This window comes from Bombina bombina, chromosome 1 (genome assembly GCF_027579735.1).
Source record: "Bombina bombina isolate aBomBom1 chromosome 1, aBomBom1.pri, whole genome shotgun sequence".
NCBI classification, from domain to species: Eukaryota; Metazoa; Chordata; class Amphibia; order Anura; family Bombinatoridae; genus Bombina; species Bombina bombina.
Genome location: NC_069499.1, coordinates 1,049,080,359 through 1,049,103,543, shown reverse-complemented (window position 1 = coordinate 1,049,103,543; position 23,185 = coordinate 1,049,080,359). Strand labels below are relative to the sequence as shown.

At 40.1% G+C, this 23,185-nt stretch overlaps 1 protein-coding gene across 1 annotated transcript in view; it reads left to right on the top strand.

Moving 5' to 3' along the window:
* Positions 1–556: 556 nt before the first annotated feature.
* LOC128635867 (lysosomal protective protein-like) overlaps positions 557–23,185 on the top strand; it is a 78,586-nt gene continuing 55,957 nt past the window's right edge. Inside the window, exons 1-11 of the mRNA XM_053688994.1 lie at positions 557–1,017; positions 1,084–1,195; positions 1,276–1,326; positions 1,403–1,489; positions 1,649–1,804; positions 2,298–2,389; positions 6,635–6,719; positions 6,796–6,887; positions 7,329–7,401; positions 9,156–9,280; positions 9,369–9,441. Of these exons, the coding sequence (XP_053544969.1) occupies positions 854–1,017; positions 1,084–1,195; positions 1,276–1,326; positions 1,403–1,489; positions 1,649–1,804; positions 2,298–2,389; positions 6,635–6,719; positions 6,796–6,887; positions 7,329–7,401; positions 9,156–9,280; positions 9,369–9,441 (1,110 nt within the window). The 5' untranslated portion in view covers positions 557–853. The remainder of the gene's footprint in view (positions 1,018–1,083; positions 1,196–1,275; positions 1,327–1,402; positions 1,490–1,648; positions 1,805–2,297; positions 2,390–6,634; positions 6,720–6,795; positions 6,888–7,328; positions 7,402–9,155; positions 9,281–9,368; positions 9,442–23,185) is intronic.

Below are 23,185 nucleotides of genomic sequence, written 5' to 3'. Positions count from 1 at the left end.
TATAGCATAGTTTTGAACTCCTGAGTAATGTCATAGTTTAAAAGAATGTTTCTGAGTACCTATGTAACATGTTTATTTGATGATATTTTGTCAATAACCTCAATAAAAAACCTATTTAAAAAAAAAAAAAAAAAAAAAAAGAAATTAGCATGTGAGCCTACCTAGTATTAGCCTTCAACTAAGAATAACAAGAGAACAAAGCAAATTTGATTATAAAAGTAAATTAGAAAGTTGTTTAAAATGACATGCCCTATCGGAATCCTGAACGTTTAATATGGACTTTACTATCCCTTTAAAGGCTGGTCCAACAGTTTATACTTCTGTTACCATTTCATATTAATCTAAACTATGGAGTCCCTAATAAAACAATGTGCACACAAACTAAGAATACACAGTCTTCAAAATGTAGAAATGTATTGAAAATAACATGCTATGTGTTTCCTGTCTTGTGGTTTTTATACACTCTGATAATAATCAAGGGCTGTTTGCCATTTGTAAGCTTTTTGTGACTGCTGGTTTGTGCTCTATAAATTCTATTCCAGTGTAAAGTGTCTCATACTACAGACCAGGGCTGATACAGAAGCTGTACTTGGGAAGCAGAATTCATTTAAGGACTGAAATAATTAAACATACAGCCAGAAGTTTAGCTCTTTCAAGGTTGAATCTACCATTTGGACAACCAGAAGCTAATTTGTCACTGTAGCATTTGGAGGGATTTGTTCTAAGTAGGGGACTGTTGTACTTGTCTGGTGAAAATCTTATGTCCAAGTTCAGACACAGGCAAACTTTGTGTATCAAACAGATTTCAACACTGTCTTCTCCAGTGGTTTAATTGTTTTATTTTTCCTATGTAATGGATCTAGCCTTGATCTGCTGTCTCCTACTGTGGAGTTTCCCTGCGGATGCAGCACCTGCTGAGGATAAGATTACATTCCTGCCTGGGCTGCCTAAGCAGCCATCCTTCAATCAGTACTCAGGATACCTGAATATCTCAGGGGACAAACACCTTCATTACTGGTTAGTGTCTAACAATGCCTCATTCACATAATATATACGTCTGCTCTGATCCTTTTGTCTTGTTAGGTTTGTAGAGTCTCAGCAGGATCCCAGCTCTAGTCCTGTTGTCCTATGGTTAAATGGAGGTCCAGGATGCAGTTCTCTGGATGGACTGCTAAGTGAGCATGGACCTTTCCTGGTGAGTGTTTATTTAAAAACCTCATTTCAATTAATAACACCTTGTAATTTAATCTACTAATCAATTTTATTTTTTTCCAGCTCCAGTCGGATGGCAAAACCTTAAAATATAATCTCTTCTCTTGGAATAAGGTAATTACCCATATCTTCCACTGTCTCCGCTCTCTAGTTGCCTGGATGTCTCTTTTATCACAGTTTGCTCCCACAGATCACAAACGTTATATACCTAGAATCCCCTGCTGGTGTGGGCTTTTCTTACTCTGAAGATAAATATTATGCAACAAATGATACTGAGGTGAGATCCAAAATCAGAGCTGCTCTATGAGATTCTATTCTGCACTCCACTATCCTAACAAACCATCAGTTTCTTCACTACTCCACCTACTGCTAACTCCCCTATTTGTCCTTCATATCTTATTATCCCTTATTGTATTGGCTCCTCTCTCTTACTCAGGTAACTAACAATAACTATCTGGCGCTGAAGGAGTTTTTTTGCCTTTTTCCCGAATTCAGTAATAATGATTTTTACATAATGGGAGAAAGTTATGGGGGAGTTTACGTCCCAACTCTCGCTGTGAAAGTATCTCTGGATGACAGCATAAATCTAAAGGTAAGGGTGATGCAAACATCTGCTATGTATAAATTTGGGGGGTTCTGGAAAAATATAGAGGAATCCTCAGGATAACTTAGGCAGCAATCAGAAACTGGAAGGAACTTGAAGGTGGCTTAAAAAGCGTACCTAGAATAGCTGGGTGCATGTTAATAAAGAATGTAATGTTATTATTATACTTTAATTATAAAGTGCCAACATATTCTGCAGTGCTGTCCATGGGTACAATTGATATAAGTTAAACAATAATGTAATACCTATAAGAAACGAGACACAATTTGGCAAAAATACAGGAGGAATTGGCCTTATTCCCTTGGAAATTCACAATCTAGAAGTATGAAATATTGTTACTTATTCCACTGCAAATGAAGAATAGGCTGAGGCACTTTAGAATAAAACAGATTTTGGACACATTATACCTCAGTATACAATAATCTTATATAGTAGTTGTTTGCTGCTCATGTGAAGTAATTCTTGTCTTTCTACCTTTTAGGGCATTGCTGTGGGAAATGGTCTGACTAGTTATACTATGAATTATAACTCTCTTTTATATTTCTCTTACTATCATGGTATCATTGACAGTCAGTGAGTACTTTAAAACAACCTTGAAAAATATGCACATTCCTTATAATTTACAAACACCAAGATCTACAGCAATCAAATATGTAAAAATAAGTATTTGCAATAAGTTCCATAAGGTTAAAAGAGACAGCAAGCCAGTCTGAGATGATGTATCAAACCCATTGTATTATTAAATAGAGCTATTATGTGCTGATGAAAGTCAGGACACAGACACTGATGTCACTTTGTCATAGTACCATGTTCTTGATATAGCATTTCAGAACAGCTTGTTGCCATTAATATGTCTATACAAACAACAACCATCTTTCTCAGAAATAGTTCATTATGGACACAATAAACATTATTTCACTGCAGTATTGTACATCAATGTTGGAAGTGACATTGCTGTCACATGTGCAATTTCTCCTCAAAAGTATGGCCACTCATCTGTCATCAAGGTGGAGAACAACATTCTCACAACGGAACAGTGAGGTCTCTGCTTTCATTTCAACCTCAACAATATTGCAGCTGTGAAACTGTGTATGGGTAACCAAACAGTTCCTTCAAATACAGTAATCAAAACTTCCTACACTCCTACATGTAAATATCTATCAACATCCTACAAACTAAATAGATATGCTTTCCTACTCTCCATATAATACACTGTACTTACCCATACGCCTCAAATTAATCTAAGACAACCACTTAATATGTATTTTAAGTAACCTCCCCATAACCTAATACCGATAATGGCCTAGATTACAAGTGGGGTGCTTATTATTGTGTATTGCTGGACCGAGCTAGGATTAGCGGGCAAATTGATTATTACGAGTCCATGGAATTACCAATTTTTTGTGTGTCCAACATCTCTTTAGTTGGCCCTATACTTTCAAAGGATATTGGAAATGCGCTAAACATTGTTCATATTACAAGTTGAAAGTTATGCGTTGCGCACTAGCACAACACATAATAGCACTAAAAGAAGGTAACACGACTTGAGACCTGACACATGTAAAATATATTAAAATAAAGTATTACACTCATATATTTACATATTCAAAGTAAAATATGTTTATTATTGAAATAAATGTTTAAAGAAGGTTTTAAAGGGATATGGTATATGACAAGGTGTTTTGGAAGGGCATATATATATATATATATATATATATATATATATATATATATACTGTATATATGCACAGTATCTCACAACATTTTTGTAAATATTTTATTATATCTTTTCATGTGACAACACTGAAGAAATGACACTTTGCTACAATGTAAAGTAGTGACTGTACAGCCTGAGGCCGGTGAGGTAGCTAGTTGGTAAATGCCCTGACTACAACAAAAAGCCTGTTTAAAAGATCCAAGGTCACTGGTTCGAATCCTGGCAGGGCCGACTCAGCCCTTCATCCTTCTGAGGTCGATAAAATGAGTACTATTAAATTGGGTAATAATAACAACTATTACTATTCAGCTGCCGATTTGGTGAATTCTGAGAGCGAGTGCTGAAAAAGCGCTTTGAATACCACTGGGAGAAAGGCGATATATAAATACTAGTTATTATTATGTATAACAGTGTAAATTTGTTGTCCCCTCAAAATAACTCAACACACAGCCATTAATGTCTAAACCGTTGGCAACAAAAGTGAGTACACCCCTAAGTGGAAATGTCCAAATTGGGCCCAAAGTGTCAATATTTTGTGTGGGCACCATTATTTTCCAGCACTGTCTTAACAGTGGGCATGGAGTTCACCAGAATTTTGCAGGTTGCCACTAGAGTCCTCTTCCACTCCTCCATAATGACATCACGGAGCTGGTGAATGTTAGAGACCTTGCGCTCCCCCACCTTCCATTTGAGGATGCCCCACAGATGTTTAATAGGGTTTAGGTCTGGAGACATGCTTGGTCAGTCCATCATCTTTACCCTCAGCTTCTTTAGCAAGGCAGTGGTCATCTTGGAGGTGTGTTTGGGGTCGTTATCATGTTGGAATACTGCCCTGCGGCCCAGTCTCCAAAGGGAGGGGATCATGCTCTGCTTAAGTATGTCACAGTACATGTTGGCATTCATGTTTCCCTCAATGAACTGTAGCTCCCCAGTGCCAGTCCATGACACTCCCACCACCATGCTTGACTGTAGGCAAGACACACTTGTCTTTGTACTCCTCACCTGGTTGCTGCCACACACGCTTGACACCATCTGAACCAAATAAGTTTATCTTGGTCTCATCAGACCATAGGACATGGTTCCAGTAATCCATGTCCTTAGTCTGCTTGTCTTCATCAAACTGTTTGTGGGCTTTCTTGTGCATCATTTTTAGAAATGGCTTCCTTTTGGGACGACAGCCATGCAGACCAATTTGATGCAGTGTGTGGCGTATGGTCTGAGCACGATTTTTATACTATATTATATACATATATATATTTTTATTTAAAAACTAATAAATTCCGCGTTTTTTTTACCATATATTGTTTCCATTTCATTGGGTTTTCAGCCTCTTGCAGGCGCTGGTGGGTTCTATCAAAACTTTCTTCTATTAGTTAATTCTTGGGGGTATTGAGGAAAACCCCTCTGGACTCACCAGTATATACCCTAAATTTTTGCGCTGTCTATAAAAATCGACTGTCATACAGGCTGATCCCCCACCCCTTCAACCTCTGCAGAAATGCTGGCAGCACTTATACGTCTATTTCCCAAAGACAAACTCTGGATATGATGCTGAGCACGTGCACTCAACTTCTTTGGTCGACCATGGCGAGGCCTGTTCTGAGTGGAACCTGTCCTGTGAAACCGCTGTATGGTCTTGCCCACCGTGCTGCAGCTCAGTTTCAGAGTCTTGGCAATCTTCTTATAGCCTAGGCCATCTTTATGTAGAGCAACAATTCTTTTTTTCAGATCCTCAGAGTTCTTTGCCATGAGGTGCCATGTTGAACTTCCAGTGACCAGTATGAGAGAGTGTGAGAGCAATAACACCAAATTTAACACACCTGCTCCCCCATTCATGCCTGGGACCTTGTAACACTAGCAAGTCACATGACACCGGGTAAGGAAAATGGCTAATTGGGCCTATTTTGGACATTTCCACTTAGGGGTGTACTCACTTTTGTTACCAATGGTTTAGACATTAATGGCTGTGTATTGAGTTATTTTGAGGGGACAGCAAATTGACACTGTTATACAGGCTGTACACTCACTACTTTACATTGTAGCACAGTGTAATTTCTTCAGTGATGTCACATGAAAAGATATAATAAAATATTTACAAAAATGTGAGGGGTGTACTCACTTTCGTGAGATACTGTATATCTATCTCTATCTATATATATGTATATATATTTGTATGTATGTATATGTATTTTATTTTTAAATATATACAGTATATCTATATAAAATATATCTATATTTATAACTATATTTATCTATCTTCTATCAACTGTGTCTATATATCTATCCCTCTCTATCTGTCTATATATATATATATATATATATATATATATATATATATATATATATATATTCACATTGATTTAAATGAAAAATTAAGTGAAGAAAAGTTATTTGACATATTTCTTAACGCACCTTCGGCTTTAGCACAGTTATTCAAGTGCACCTTCAGGTTATCAGGCGAGCAAAAAGCCAGAAAAGGTTTTTGTAGCGCACCCCATAGAAGTCTATGTAGAAAGGGACAGCGCAGCAGCACTGTCTGACCTCCAGATATTAATGCACCTGAATCTTTTTACGCATTTTACTTTTAACTTGTAATACCAGCACCAGAATTGATTTAACTTGAGCGGTGTTGTAATATGCATGGTATCCAACGCTCATAAAAAGCCGAAGTTGAGCGCAGTTAGTGCACAAACGGGAGCAATAAATAACACTCCACTCATAATCTAGCCCTATATCTGCTAAGCATTACACAATTTATGAACATATACATATACACATATTTGCAGCTTCTTTTCACGTAAAATGCTCCCCCATTTAAGCCAGTGTAATAATTGTATTTATCATCGGTCTGTATCCCCACTGCTCTCCTGTGTTCTGATACCTTGTCATCGTCATCTTTCAGTACTGCCTTGTGTCCTTTGAAAACCCAGTTTCCCACATAACTCTGCCATGTCTGGTCTCTTATAGTCAGTCTCTACACTGTGTGCACTCCTATTAAGTCACAGCTGTCTGCCTTCTTAGACAAGGCCATTCTTTCTTTTTTCCATGTACCTTTTTGTAAGTATGTATTGCAAACCACTTTCTTACCTTGGCTTTTGCAGGCTCTGGTCAGAACTGCAGTCATTATGTTGTAGTAAAGGAAAATGTGCTTTCTGGGATGTTAAAAAATCAGTGTGTGAATTGGTGGTAAGTGTTAATTTATCACGTAAAATGTAAACACGTTGTGCCACATAACACTAAGCTTTTCTTCATTTCTCCTCAGGCAAAAAAAGCTTTTCAATTAGCTATGCCTAATGGACTGAATATATATAACCTTTATCAGCCATGTGCCAAGGAAATGGCTGGGGAGATCAGGTAAATTGTATATATACGTATACAACCTATAATATACATGCTTATTATGCTGTTAAACATGATCTCTCTGTGGTGTGAAAAACTTAAATACAATAATAAATATAAAATGCTGTTTAAAAAGCATGTACAGTACATTGTGATGCTGTTCAAATGTATACCTTCTGAGTACACTTTATTATTATTATTATACTTTATTTATGAAGCGCCATCATATTCCGCAGTGCTGTCCATGGATACAGTTCATTTAAATAAAACAATAATATAAAATTTCTAAGACTAAGAGACAGGACAGAATTTACAAACACATACAGGAGGAATCGAGGGCCCTATTCCTGTGGGAACTTACACTTGGTACATTTGCTTGCCTAAATATTTGTTCAAAGGAATCTCTTTGTTCATTGGATGGAGCTTTCCTCTCATTGCTTTAATTTCCTCCTTTAGGGAAGAAAAAGACCATACTATTGTCTATCGCCCTGGAATATTTCCCCCCAAACTGGAGCCTCACTTCAGGGAGGTAAGTATTGAAGATATTCAAAACATTGTGCGCAATTCATATATTTTTATGAGTATTTCTGAGGATTTATATCATGAACTAAGCTTAGCTGGCAACTTCGTGTACGCCATATCACAGCTGTGATGTTGTAATAGACACAATGGAGCAACCTTATCTGTGCACCAGTGTTGTTGGTAATCTTTTGGATGCCAAAGCTGGGCCAGAGTTTAAGCATTCTCTAGAATTTGAGGGGCTAATCCTAAACATCCTTTTCTTAAAGGGATTTGAAACAGTACTAAAACAGTAATAGAAAATCAAACTTGTGAAATCAAAGTAAACATAAAAAGTATAGCCACTGCCCTCGGGTTGATGAGGGAGCTGAAATGTTGATACCCTAATTGATAGGAAACTTGCTTGATTTAGATAGAGCATGTAATTTTAAGACACTTAAATTCACTTCTATTTTCAAATTTGCTTTGTTTTTCTTAGTATCCCTTGTTGAAAAAAGAATATGCAGATATCCTACACTAGTGGGTGCTAGCTGCTGATTGGTGCATGTACATATTTGTTGTGTTGGAAAGTCATACCTTTGTCTAGCAAGTGATGTTTGGAATGGGGTACTTTTCTTTAGCATGGGAAGCTGAGATTGTATACATTTCTCTGTTATTGGGAGGTAGAAGTAGAATACTGTATTTGAGGAGGTAGGAGTGCGGTATTTTTCTCTTGCATGGTAACTAGGGAGTTTTTGACTGGCACAGGGAGCTTATAGTGGGAGATAGGAGAGGGATGCTGTCCTTTAAGATCTAGAGGTAGAAGTAGGATGATTATTTTCCCATGGGGATAGGATGGAGATACTTTTTCTCTAACAGGGAGAGGTATGAATGTGTTACTTTTTTCTAACATGGGGAAGTAGGAGTGGGATACTGTCTTCTAACATGGGGATGTGATAGTGGGGTACTTTTTCTTGAATGGGTTGGTATGAGTGAGATGTAATTAACAGGGGAAGGTAGTTGCTGGTTACTTTATTCTGTAATTCGGCAGTAGAAATGGGGTACTTTATTCTGGCATGAGAAGGTAGTGGTGGGCTATTTTATTCTGTCATGGGGAAAGGGTGGGGTGTTTTTCTTTAACATGGGGAGATAGGAGTTGTTTTTTTCTGGCAGAGGAAAGTATGAGTGGGGTACTTTTCTCTAATATGGGGAGCTGGGTGTGGGATGCTGTCCTCTAACAAGGGGGAGGTGGGAATAGTGTACTTTTCTCTAACATGGGAAGGTAATAGCAGGATACTGTTCTCTGATATGTGGAGGATGGAGGAGGTGGGTACTTTTTTGGTATAAGGATTTTTATATTAGTCATTTTATTTCTGGCATGAATAGTTAGGTGTGGGGTACAGCAGTAGTGGGCTACATTCCGCTTGCATGCAGAGGTGGGAAAGTAGTAATTATTTTATGTTTAAAATCACTACAGTATTTTACTATAATGCTGAGATGTGACTGACTTGAAGGAGGTTTTGATTATGATACACAAGAGGAGGGGGCATTCATGCAGAGTGCCCTTCACTAGAATAAATGATTTTAGAAATAGAAATCTCTAAAGTTACTTTTTTTTTACACTGTATTTTTGGTTGATGCATATTGATGGGAGTGTTGTTGTTCTTTAGCAGCAACACAATAACTATAAATTGAGGACTGAAGTTGAGATCTTAGCTGATCTTGGTGATTAGGATTATGGTATGGCATTTTATCACTATGGTTAATTCTTCCTTCCTTCTATAGACCTTTACCCTTTTATCAGGAATGCCCTGCATCAGCAGTACAGCTCTAGCTACATTCCTGAACAGGCCCGAAATTCGCACAGTCTTACACATCGCATCACAAGCTTCAACATGGGAAGTTTGCAGGTGAATATGGCTCAGACATCTTGCTTAGGGAATTAGTTAATCAGAGTCCCCTTTATGTAATTTTACCATAACATTCTTTTCCACACAGTGATGAGATCTTTGCACAGTATGGACGTGAAATTGAAAGTGTAGAAGACCAGTATTTGGAGCTTCTAAAGAAGGTACAATAATGTGGGTATGGGTAGAGTGGTTGGCTGAAGTGATATTTTATTGGGGTGAGAATGTAAATCTGGTTTTCAGCTGCAGAGAAGGGAATTTAGTCAAGGAGATATAATAGACATATTTGGTATATAGAAGTGAAACTGTCATTTACATAATAAAATACCAAATCACCACAAATGAAGTGTTAAAAAAATCTTTGTACTGAGCATTTGTTACTAAATTATATGTCTCTCACCCTCGCATATTTTTACATTATTCAGGCACTAGTGTGGCGTACATGCTTGGAGTAGATACAAACCTCCTAGGGTGCCTCTTTATAGGGTGCTCCTTCTAATCCCCCCTATAATTCTGCTCCGGTCTCTAAATTTTCTATAACTGTTGGTGGCACCACTATCTCCCAATCACCTCAAGTCTGCTGCCTCTGAGTTACACTTGACTCCAATTTGTCCTTTATTCCCCACATCCAACTGCTCTCTTCATCCTGCCGCAACCACCTATGCAATATCTCCAAAATGAGTCAATTTCTGAGCGCTGAAACTTCTAAACAGCTAATCCACTCCCTGGTAATTTCCTGACTTAACTACTGTAATAACTTACTAACTGGCTTTCCTTTCTCCCGCCTCTCTCCCCTTCAATCCATCCTAAATGCCTGTGCGAGGGTAATACACCTCTCCCGACACTCGGTATCTGCTGCCCCTCTCTGCGAGTCCCTTCACTGGCTCCCCATTCACAGCAGAATTAAATTAAAAATTCACCCTTACCTACAAAGCCCTTACCAACGCTCCCCCCCCACCTGTCCTCACTCATTAACAAATGACCTGCTCCTTGCGTCTTCTACCATCACCACCTCCCATGTCAGACTACAGGACTTCACTTGTGCGGCACTAACCCTCTGGAACGCACTTCTTCGAGCTGTCAGACTTTCTCGTAACCTGTCCTCCTTTAAACGCTCTCTAAAGACCTTTTTGTACAGGGAAGCCTATCACCCAAATCAGTAACAAATTAATTCCACTTGTCTAATAGTTGCCCTCATCTAACTCCGCACTAACATCATTCTTACCTTTGCAGTCCCCACCTCCTGTTTCTCACCCTCCTACCCATCTAGATTGCAAGTTCCAACGGAAATAGGGCTCTCATTTTCCTCTTGTATTTGTTAAATTTTGTCCGATGTTTTATATTGTATTGTATCACCATTGTACTTTTATCTTTGTACCCATGGACAGCGCTGTTGGCGCTTTTATAAATAAATAAATAATAATAATACTATATATAGTCCACCTCTTCCCTATGGCTTAATTTCTTTTTCTACCCCTCTAGACTGAGGGTAGGGAGTGTTCTTCAGCAACTGAATATATTTTTTTTACAGAAAACAAAATAATTGTAACCACTTGCAGTACATTATGCTCATTACTGCACAATTCCAGCAACCTCCCTGGTACCATCAAACAGGATGCTTTTCTAGGCATGATTTCAAACACAAAACCAATTTACAGGATTGTGCAGGCATGCATGGAAGCCCAGATTATTTTATCTACTTATGTCAAAATACTGCATAATGGTTTTAATCCTAAAGATAGCCACCTGGAGGTAGTTTCTTATGCAAAGTTTAACTGACACCACTCCTACAATAATGTACCTGTTGTGGAGGATTCATATTTCTTACAAAGGCCCTGATTTTTAAAACCTCTCCGCTCAGGTGAGATATTCTCAAATGAGCTTCCAGCACTGCAAGATTCATAGTAAAATTTTTAAAAGGCAGATTTTACTTTCGCCTAGATTTAGAGTTCTGCGGCCAAAAGGGTGCGTTAGCTATGCATGCTTTTTTTTCCCCGCACCTTTTAAATACCGCTGGTATTTAGAGTTCACAGAAGGGCTGCGTTAGGCTCCAAAAAGGGAGCGTATAGCATAATTTACCGCCACTGCAACTCTAAATACCAGCGGTGCTTACAGACGCGGCCAGCTTCAAAAACATGCTTGTGCTCGAGCTAAAAAAAAATCTAACACCTGCAAAAAAGCAGCGTTCAGCTCCTAACGCAGCCCCATTGTTTCCTATGGGGAAACACTTCCTAAGTCTGCACCTAACACCCTAACATGTACCCAGAGTCTAAACACCCCTAGCCTTACACTTATTAACCCCTAATCTACCGCTCCCGCTATCGCTGACCCCTGCATATTATTATTAACCCCTCATCTGCCGCTCTGTACACCGCCGCAACCTACGTTATCCCTATGTACCCCTAATCTGCTGCCCCTAACACCGCCGACCCCTATATTATATTTATTAACCCCTAATCTGCCGCCCCCAACGTCGCCGCCACCTACCTACAATTATTAACCCCTAATCTGCCGACCGGACTTCACCGCTACTATAGTAAAGTTATTAACCCCTAATCCGCCTCACTCCCCCTGAATAACCCTATAATAAATAGTATTAACCCCTAATCTGCCCTCCCTAACATCACCGACACCTAACTTCAAGTATTAACCCCTAATCTGCCAACCGGACCTCGCCGCTACTCTAATAAATTTATTAACCCCTAAAGCTAAGTCTAACCCTAACACTAACACCCCCCTAAGTTAAATATAATTTTTATCTAACGAAATAAATTATTTCTTATTAAATAAATTATTCCTATTTAAAGCTAAATACTTACCTGTAAAATAAATCCTAATATAGCTACAATATAAATTATAATTATATTGTAGCTATTTTAGGATTAATATTTATTTTACAGGCAACTTTGTATTTATTTTCACCAGGTACAATAGCTATTAAATAGTTAATAACTATTTAATAGCTACCTAGTTAAAATAATTACAAAATTACCTGTAAAATAAATCCTAACCTAAGTTACAATTAAACCTAACACTACACTATCAATAAATAAATTAAATAAAATACCTACAATTATCTACAATTAAACCTAACACTAGACTATCAATAAATTAATTACATACAAATACCTACAAATAAATACAATTAAATAAACTAACTAAAGTAAAAAAAATAAAAAAATAATTTACAAACATTATAAAAATATTACAACAATTTTAAGCCAATTACACCTACTCTAAGCCCCTAATAAAATAACAAAGCCCCCCAAAATAAAAAAAATGCCCTACCCTATTCTAAAATAAAAATCGAAAAGCTCTTTTACCTTACCAGCCCTTAAAAGGGCCTTTTGCGGGACATGCCCCAAGAATTCTGCTCTTTTGCCTGAAAAAAAAAAAATACAATACCCCCCCAACATTACAACCCACCACCCACATACCCATAATCTAACCCAAACCCCCCTTAAATAAACCTAACACTAAGCCCCTGAAGATCTTCCTACCTTGTCTTCACCATGCCGGGTATTACCGATCCGTCCAGAAGAGGCTCCAAAGTCTTCATCCGATCCGGGGCTGAAGAGGTCCATCATCCGGCTGAAGTCTTGATCCAAGCGGGGGCTGAAGAGATCCATCATCCGGCTGAATTCTTGATACAAGCGGGGGCTGAAGAGGTCCATCATCCGGCTGAAGTCTTCTATCAAGCGGCATCTTCAATCTTCTTTCTTCCGGATCCATCTTCATCCCGCCGACGCGGAACATCCATTCTGGCTGACGACTTCCCGATGAATGACGGTTCCTTTAAGGGACGTCATCCAAGATGGCGTCCCTCGAATTCCGATTGGCTAATAGGATTCTATCAGCCAATCGGAATTAAGGTAGGAAAATTCTGATTGGCTAATGGAATCAGCCAATCAGATTCAAGTTCAATCCGATTGGCTGATCCAATCAGCCAATCAGATTGAGCTCGCATTCTATTGGCTGATCGGAACAGAATTTTCCTACCTTAATTCCGATTGGCTGATAGAATCCTATCAGCCAATCTGAATTCAAGGGACGCCATCTTGGATGACGTCCCTTAAAGGAACCGTCATTCGTTGGGAAGTCATCGGCCAGGATGGATGTTCCGCGTCGGCGGGATGAAGATGGATCTGGATGAAAGAAGATTGAAGATGCCGCTTGATAGAAGACTTCAGCCGGATGATGGACCTCTTCAGCCCCCGCTTGGATCAAGACTTCAGCCGGATGATGGATCTCTTCAGCCCCCGCTTGGATCATGAATTCAGCCGGATGATGGACCTCTTCAGCCCCGGATCGGATGAAGACTTCGGAGCCTCTTCTGGGCAGATCGGTGATACCCGGCGTGGTGAAGACAAGGTAGGAAGATCTTCAGGGGCTTAGTGTTAGGTTTATTTAAGGGGGTTTGGTTTAGATTAGGGGTATGTGGGTGGTGGGTTGTAATGTTGGGGGGGTATTGTATGTTTTTTTTACAGGCAAAAAAGCAGAATTCTTTGGGGCATGCCCCGCAAAAGGCCCTTTTAAGGGCTGGTAAGGTAAAAGAGCTTTTCAATTTTTATTTTAGAATAGGGTAGGGCATTTTTTTATTTTGGGGGGCTTTGTTATTTTATTAGGGGGCTTAGAGTAGGTGTAATTAGCTTAAAATTGTTGTAATATTTTTATAATGTTTGTAAATTATTTTTTATTTTTTGTAACTTAGTTAGTTTATTTAATTGTATTTATTTGTAGGTATTTGTATGTAATTAATTTATTGATAGTGTAGTGTTAGGTTTAATTGTAGATAATTGTAGGTATTTTATTTAATTTATTTATTGATAGTGTAGTGTTAGGTTTAATTGTAACTTAGGTTAGGATTTATTTTACAGGTAATTTTGTAATTATTTTAACTAGGTAGCTATTAAATAGTTATTAACTATTTAATAGCTATTGTACCTGGTGAAAATAAATACAAAGTTGCCTGTAAAATAAATATTAATCCTAAAATAGCTACAATATAATTATAATTTATATTGTAGCTATATTAGGGTTTATTTTACAGGTAAGTATTTAGCTTTAAATAGGAATAATTTATTTAATAAGAAATAATTTATTTTGTTAGTTAAAAATTATATTTAATTTAGGGGGGTGTTAGTGTTAGTGTTAGACTTAGCTTTAGGGGTTAATAAATTTATTAGAGTAGTGGTGAGGTCCAGTCGGCAGATTAGGGGTTAATACTTGAAGTTAGGTGTCGGTGATGTTAGGGAGGGCAGATTAGTGGTTAATACTATTTATTATAGGGTTATTGAGGCGGGAGTGAGGCGGATTAGGGGTTAATAACTTTATTATAGTAGCGGTGAGGTACGGTCGGCAGATTAGGGGTTAATAATTGTAGGTAGGTGGTGGCGACGTTGAGGGCGGCAGATTAGGGGTTAATAAATATAATATAGGGGTCGGCAGTGTTAGGGGCAGCAGATTAGGGGTACATAGGGATAATGTAGGTTGCGGCGGTGTGCGGTCGGCAGATTAGGGGTTAAAAAATTTTATTTGAGTGGCGGCGATGTGGGGGGGCCTCGGTTTAGCGGTACATAAGTAGTTTATGGGTGTTAGTTTACTTTAGAGCACAGTAGTTAAGAGCTTTATGAACCGGCGTTAGCCCAGAAAGCTCTTAACTCCTGGTTTTTCTCTGCAGCTGGAGTCTTGTCGTTAGATTTCTAACGCTCACTTCAGCCAAGACTCTAAATACCAGTGTTAGAAAGATCCCATTGAAAAGATAGGATACGCAAATGGCGTAGGGGGATCTGCGGTGTGGAAAAGTTGCGGCTCCAAAGTGAGCTTTAGACCCTTTCCTGACTGACTCTAAATACCAGCGGGCGGCCAAAACCAGCGTTAGGATCCCCTAACGCTGGTTTTGACGGCTAACGCAGAACTCTAAATCTAGGCGTTTGTTTCTCCAAGGGACTTCCCTGCATTTTTGTATGTGAAGGAGAGAAAAGCCAAGTGCAATAAAGCACTGCATGACATGAGAGTTCTGCTGCATTTACAATTTGTGCTTTCTAATTTATATCAGATTACATTTTATTATATTTAAACTTTGCACTTTCTATTGTGTATTTTATTTTGTATACAACAGTGAATTTAGAATTGTAATTTTACAAATTCCGATTATTCCTTCTGAGTTTTTTATGTACATTTAACAAAGGCTCAAGCTTTGTATATGTATGCTTATCTTTTACAAATTAGATTGCACTTGGATGTCTTTAATTTAAATTAAAACTGAAAAACTTTCAGCTTCAGTTTCCAATTCCCAGAGAGAGTCATTACTTTCTATGGGCCAGATAATCAAACATTCTCTAGTTTTGAGATAGATTATTTTGCTGGCTTCACAGAGACAGAACTCATTGAATTTTCTAAGAAAATGGGAACCTGGAAATCCCAGAGAGACGATAGATGCCTTCCATAGAAAGTTCACATGGGAGAGAGAAGGTAACTGGAGAATCCCTACGGCTGATATAAAGGGGCCGATTTATTAAGGGCCGAATGACCCTTAATGTACCTGTTTCCACGCAAACCTTCAGGCTCGCCGGAAACAGGTGTTAAGAAGCAGCTGTCTTAAGACTGCTGCTCCTTAACTTGTATGCCGCCTCTGAGGCTGCGGACATTAATTCGCCAAATCTCATACGATCGGGTTGATTGACACCCCCTGCTGGCGGCCGATTGGCCGTGAATCTGCAGGGGGGCGGCATTGCACAAGCAGTTCACCAGAACTGCTTGTGCAATGTTAAATCGTCCAAAAATGATAAATCGGTACCATAGGCTCTGTTTGCATCAATTACAAATGAAACTGAAAAATTTTCACTACAGATTAACTTGCATTTGTTTATATTGTAGTATATATTACTTTTCTGTTAGTTAAAAGAAGTCTTGAGCAAACTTCACCTGCATAAAGCTGGTGAGACCGGCTTGTTTAAAAGGATAGTAATGTCCAAATTAAACTTTCATGATTCAGATAGGGCATGCAATTTTAAACAACTTTCTAATTTACTTTTATCATCAAATTTGCTTTGTTTTCTTGTTATTCTTAGTTGAAAGCTAAACCTAGGTAGGCTCATATGCTAATTTCTAAGCCCTTGAAGGCCGCCTCTTAGTTGAATGCATTTGTTTTTTAATATAAATTTTTATTGTTTTTTGATAAAGAAATAGACATGGTATAAGTATTTTGACACATCAAGTGTATACAATGCGCAAAGCATAACAAGTGCGACACGTAGGTAGTTGAATGCATTTGACAGTTGTTCACAGCTAGGGGGCGTTAGTTCATGTGCTCATGCACTAATTGCCTGAAACGCAAGTCTGTCAAATTATCTGAGATAGGGAGGCAGTCAGCAGAAGCTTAGATTACAAGGTAAATACAGAGGTAAAAAGTATATTTCTATAACAGTGTTGTTTGTGCAAAACTGGGGAATGGTAAATAAAGGGAATATCTATCTTTTTAAACAATAACATTTTTGGCGTTTACTATCCCTTTAAAGTGCTTACAAAATTTCACAAGACTTGTGAGAGAGCTTCAGACATACCTTGGGAACTCCCCTGTTCAGTCCATGGAACTGCCCTGTCCCTTCCACTTTGAGTTTTAGTTTGCAATGGAGCAAATTCAATATGCAATCTATCTGGTTAGCGCACGCCGCTTTAGCCTTTCTATAGTTTATTCACAATCTCTCAGTTATGCATGCATTGGGTTTTGGCGTGCAAAATCCCATTTTTAATTGCCAGGTTTTTTTACGTGCACTGAGGAGCATTATCTGTTCTCCGATTTAATGTTAATTTCTCCTGCTTTGTTTTACAGTTTGGCTTAGAGCTCATTGTACCTGTGAGTCAATTTTTAAAAGCTACTTAGGAGTGGGCAAGTGGTTTCCAATCAACAAGAGCTTTTAAAAGGGGTTATAGTGTTTATTGCTTTGCTTTGCCATATGCTATATTGGAGCAGCCAGATTCTGTCCCTAAATCTACACAAGAAACTGGGTCTCCTGAACACCTTTCTACCATAATTAGGTGTGCTTATTCTCCAGCTCATTTATGTGATTCATGCTTAGATTCGTTAATGGAATCAGACCAATCTAATGCTCTTTTTTGGGTACTAATGCACCTATGCTGATGTTGTGTCACCTACTGTAATTTTTTTTTATCAAGGTTGCAGTTTCTGAGGCATTGGCTGCTCTCCCGCCTTCAAACAAGCGTAAAAGGTCAGTTCATATTTTACCTTCTACAAGTGCTAGGTGCTCTGAGACCAGGGAAACTGTTTTGTCTTCAGATGGTTATGTTTTCTCTGGTGATAAGGACTCCTCATTTGATGTTAAACCTGATGTTTCCTCTTTTTTGTTTAAAATTAAACATTTTCGTTCTCTTTTAAGGAAGGCCTTAATTACTTTAGTGGATAACGATCCTAAAGCTTCAGCTGATAAGCCTTGTAATCATTTAAATTCAGTTTTTAAGACTGTTGTTAATCTCCCTGAGGGTTTCCTTTTACTTGATGCTGTCTCTGTCATGATTTCAAGGGAATGGTCTAAGCCAGGTATTTATTTTACTCCTTCTGCAAGGTTTAAAAAGTTATATCCTTTACCTGCTGCTAATTTAGATTTATGGGAAACAGTTCCCAAGGTGGATGGGGCCATTTCCACTCTGGCTAAACGTACTACTATTCCTTTGGAAGACAGTACTTCTTTTAAAGATCCTTTAGACAGAAAGATAGAGTATTTTTTTTATAGAAGGGTCTTTTTACATGCAGGTTATATTCTCAGGCCAGCTATTTTTATTTCTGATATAGCTGCTGTTTCTACTTACTGGTTGACTAGTCTTTCAGAACAGTATTCTGAAGAATCTGCTAGTGCAAATCTTTTGGGTTTTGCCAATTCTTTTATTTGTGATGCGGTATTTGAAATTATGAAGATTTATGTCAAAAACATGTCTTTGGCAGTCCTTACCATGATAGCCTTGTGGCTGGAATCCTGGTCTGCTGATATTGTGTCTAAATTAAGATTATTATCTGTAACGCTCATGGAATACTACTCTATCAGACTAAACTTGGCCAGTAGTCTTGTTATCCTGGCATCGAGCCGGAATGATAAGGAATATCCCAGAGCAGAGAAAGTTAGTGAGATGAGGAAGACAGCACTCACCACAGGCAGGACAGTCCCCAGCGGCAACAGCAGAGCAGTCCAAGGATGAACCACTAGAATGGTCAGGCAGACAGGTTTTGGCAACAGTAAAGCAGACCAAGGGCACACCACTAGAATGGTCAGGCAGGCAGGGTCTGGCAACAGTAGAGCAGTCCAGCAGTTTAAGGGTTAAGGCAGGTAGAGTAGTCAGACAGGCAGGTTCAGCAACAGTGATCAATCCAGCAGTGTAAGGGTTGAGGAAGGTAGAGTAGTCAGACAGGCAGGTTCAGCAACAGTAATTAATCCAGCAGTTTAATGGTTAAGGCAGGTAGAGTAGTCAGGCAGGCAGGTTCAGCAACAATATCAGGCACAAGAAAGAATGATCTGTCACACCCAGGAGCACACAAAGTAACACCTATACTTGGGCAGTGACAGATCATTCTAAACACATTTAAAAAGGTGCAGATTCACCTCAACTGAGCTCCGACTGGCATCCGGAGCGTGCGGCAATGACGTCAGCGCCACACGCATCCAGAGCCGGCACTGCCCCTGACAATGAGCAGGGAAGGAGACGCCGCGCCCCTAGCAATGGCTACAGCAGTGCGGCATGACATAGCCCCCTATCAAGGGTTCCCTTCGGGAACCAGAGTCGGCCTCAAAGGATGAGCCGCATGGAATCTGGAGACCAGAGATGGAGCATGCACATCACGGGCAGGAACCCAGGAACGATCTGCCACAGAGTAACCCTTCCAATGTACCAGATACTGCAGTTGTCTGCACCTGTATTTGGAGTCCAGAATCTTAGCTACTTCATATTCGGGGTCACCACGAACCAAGAGCGGAGGAGGTGGGGCTCGTACCGGGTATATCTATTCTTGATGTAAGGTTTAAGTAGTGATATGGGGAAGACTGGATGTATGCATATGGTTTTTGGCAAGGCCACTTTGTAGGCAACAGGAGACAGTCTTTTCAGGACCTTGTAAGGGCCGATAAACCTAGGCCCCAATTTGTGACAGGGTTGACTTAGACGAATGTGTCGAGTAGAGATCCAAACACGTTCACCCACTGGGATGGCACGTACAGAAGCCCTATGACGATCAGCAAACTTCTTATATCTAGAGACAGCTGAACGCAGCTGAGAGCGAATATGTTGCCAATGAGTGGTGAGTTCAGTGACGTGTTGGTCTGCGGGAGGGACCCCAGTGGATTGAGCTGAAAGAGGGAAGACACAAGGTTGATACCCTGCTGGGGCTTGAAACGGAGAACATCGAAGCAAAGAGTGCCAATGAGTGTTTCTTGCCAGCTCAGCTAGGGGTAGCAATTCATACTAGTTGGTATGGTGAGCGTTGACAAAGGCTCTTAGGTAGGCTTCTAGATCCTGGTTTGCTCTCTGTTAGTCCATTGGTCTGAGAATGGTAGCCAGACGACAAGGAAACAGTGGTTCCAATCAACTTACAAAAGGCTCTTCAAAAGGCAGAGATGAACTGTGGACCTCTGTTGGAAACAATGTTCACAGGAATGCCATGAAGTCGCACCACATGCAAGAGAAAAAGGGATGACAATTCCTGAGCAGAAGGCAGTTTGGTTTGGGGTACGAAGTGAGCCAGTCTGGAAAAGCGGTCCACCACAACCCAGATAACTGTATGGTGGTCGGAAGAAGGAAGGTTCACAATGAAGTCCAATGTGTGTCCATGGTCATTTGGGAATGGACAATGGTTGGAGCAAGCCAGGAGGCAAGGATCGGGGAGTCTTGTTGGCCGCACAAATTGTGCAGGCTTTCACATAATCCTGAGCATCAGACTTCATAGTAGGCCACCAAACATGTTGGGAAAGACGCTTGAAAGTCTTAGTTGATCCAGGATGTCCTGAGAGTTTGCTATCATGAGCACAGGCTAGCACAGGGATACGTAAGTTCAGATGTACAAAGAGGATATCGGAGGCCATGGGGGCACCAGGAGGTTTACTAGACTGAGCACGTTGCAATCTTTGCAGAAGGGTGGTATTGAGTTGAGCAACCACACAGGAGGGGGGTATGATGTGTTCGATAGGAGCTTCTGAGGAATCACTTGAGTGAGGGAACTGACGGGAAAGGGCTCCACCTTCTTGTTCTTGGTCCCAGTAAGATAAGAGACCACAAAGTTAAAACGGGAAAAGAATAAGGCCCACCTGGCCTGTCAAGGATTGAGTTGATGAGCAGTCTCTAGGTAGGTCAAATTCTTTTGGTCGGTGAGAATCTGAATAGGATTGGCGGTGCCCTCTAACCAGTGATGCCATTCAGTCAAGGCCATCTTAATGGCTAAGAGTTCATGATTACCCACATCGTAGTTCCTCTCAGCAGGAGTAAAGCATTTAGAGAAAAAGGCTACAGGGTGTGACTTGGAAGTCAAAGGGTCCCTTTGGGTAAAAGCTGCTCCAGCCCCTATCTCGGAGACATCAACCTCTAAAGTGAACTGTAGGTCAGGATCAGGATGGCGAGCACAGGAGCTGAACAAAAAGCCCTTTTCAGACAAGAGAAGGCATTTATGGCCTCAGGAGGCCAATATTTACCGTCTTTGTTCCGTTTTGTCAATTCAGTAAGAGGAGCAACTGTTTGAGAAAAGTTCTTTATAAACTTGCGGTAGTAATTGGAGAATCCCAAGAACCTCTGCAATTCCTTTAAAGAGGTAGGTTGAGGCCATTCTAGTACTGCGGTGAGTTTAGCAGGATCCATGGCAAAACTCTCCTTTGAGAGGACATAACCAAGGAATTGGATCTCAACTTGATCAAACTCACACTTTTCTAGCTTGGCTACCAAATAATTATCTCTGACACGAAGAAGCACCTGTCTCACATGCCTATGATGCTTCTCTAAAGTGGAAGAGAAAACAAGGATATCATCCAGATAAATGATGACAGTACGGTTGAGGAGGTCACGGAAGACATTGTTGACAAATGCCTGGAAGACTGTAGGGGCATTACACAGTCCAAAGGGCATTACAAGGTATTCGTAATGCCCAGATCTTGTGTTAAAGGCAGTCTTCCATTCGTGGCCTGGAAAGATGAAAATCAGATTGTATGCCCCACATAAGTCCAATTCGGTAAACAAGCAAGCATCCTGGAGTGAGTCATACAGTTCGGTGATCAATGGTATGGGATAGCGATTCTTGATGGTTATGTTGTTCAAGGCCCTGTAGTCTATGCAGGGTCTGAGCCCACAATCCTTCTTACTGACAAAAAAGAAGCCAGCCCCAGCAGGAGAGGAAGAAGGGCGAATGAAACCTTTAGCTAGGTTCTCTTGGATGTACTCCTCCATGGATTTGGTTTCAGCCTTGGAGAGTGGATAAGTCCTCCCTTTAGGAAGTGGGGCTCCTGGAAAGAGGTCTATCTTGCAGTCATAAGGACAGTGAGGTTGCAGCACGTTGGCTGCTTTTTTCTCAAACACATCCGCAAAGTCTGTGTATACTGAAGGAAGGTTTGAAGGTGTCTGTATACTGGCTATGGGAATACGGGGCAGATGAATGACTTTAGCAAGGCAGGAGTGGAAACAGGAGGTACCCCAGGAGACCAGTTGTCTCTCAGCCCAGTTGAACTGTGGATTATGTACCAGAAGCCAAGGAAGACCAAGGATGACAGGCTGTGTTGGGGAATGAATGACCTCAAACTGCAGCTGTTCAGTGTTGAGGACTCCCACAGTCAGGGTCAGGGGTGCTGACTCAAAATGGATCACGCCCGAACCAAGGGGGTGCCATGCAGGGTAGTTATTTTGAGACAATGTCTTCTGCAGAAGAGGCAAACCAGCTTTAATCATAAAACGGTGATCCAGGAAGTTTCCAGCTGCCCCTGAATCAATGAAGGCTTGAATGTGGACAGTATTCTGAAGGAAGGTAAGGGTAACAGGTACCAGAATCTGAGAGGAGTGAGGGGATTTAGTTGAGACCATGATTAGAGGTACCCCAGTGTTATGCCCTAAGCATTGGCTTTTCCCGGCCGAATGTCACAGTCCTTGGTGGGTGTTACATCCACAATAAAAACATAATCTCAGTCTCCTTCTTCTCTGCCTTTCAGACTCTGAAGGTTTGAAGGAGGAGAGATCCATGGGTTGCTCTACTGAGGTAACTGGAGTAGCTGAAGGAGTAGCAGATGCTTCTGAAACTGGGTGAATAGGAGGACGGGAGGAAAGGACCCTCCTTGTTCTGTCTCTCTCAGCTTGCCTTTCCTGAAAGTGAGAGTTCAGATTGATACAAAGTGTAAAGACCACAAAATATTGTGACTAATTTTCATTAACTTCCTCAATCATAGGAGGGAACAGGTATTAAGCACTCTAAACATACAAGTATAAATTGTGATTTGTCTCACCTGGGTTACCAAATATGAGTTAAGGTCACCCTAATGAGATTTAATATTAGCCTTAAGTGGATAACTGTTATGTAAAGTGAGATAACATAACGTATTCACATATGGCCATAGGTTTAAAGTATCATCTCAGCATGTAGGTAGATAAACGTAACAATATTGATTTGCACAGTGAATTTTAGGATGTTGAAAAGGTTAACATGTAAGACATTAAGCTAATAGTTAGTTGTACATCATTCTATAAGTTACGTAGGGTAAGTAACAGTTAGCTCAAACCTTATCCTTGGTGTGAAGTCCGTTTGTGCGGCAAGCAGTTGGACTGTGAGTTTTTGAAGCACAGAGATGAGCAGCGGGCCGTAGCTGATGACGTAACAGCTGCTTCGTATCTGGAGGAACAGCTGATGTCTTCGGAGCGCTCCTATTACCGTGACTG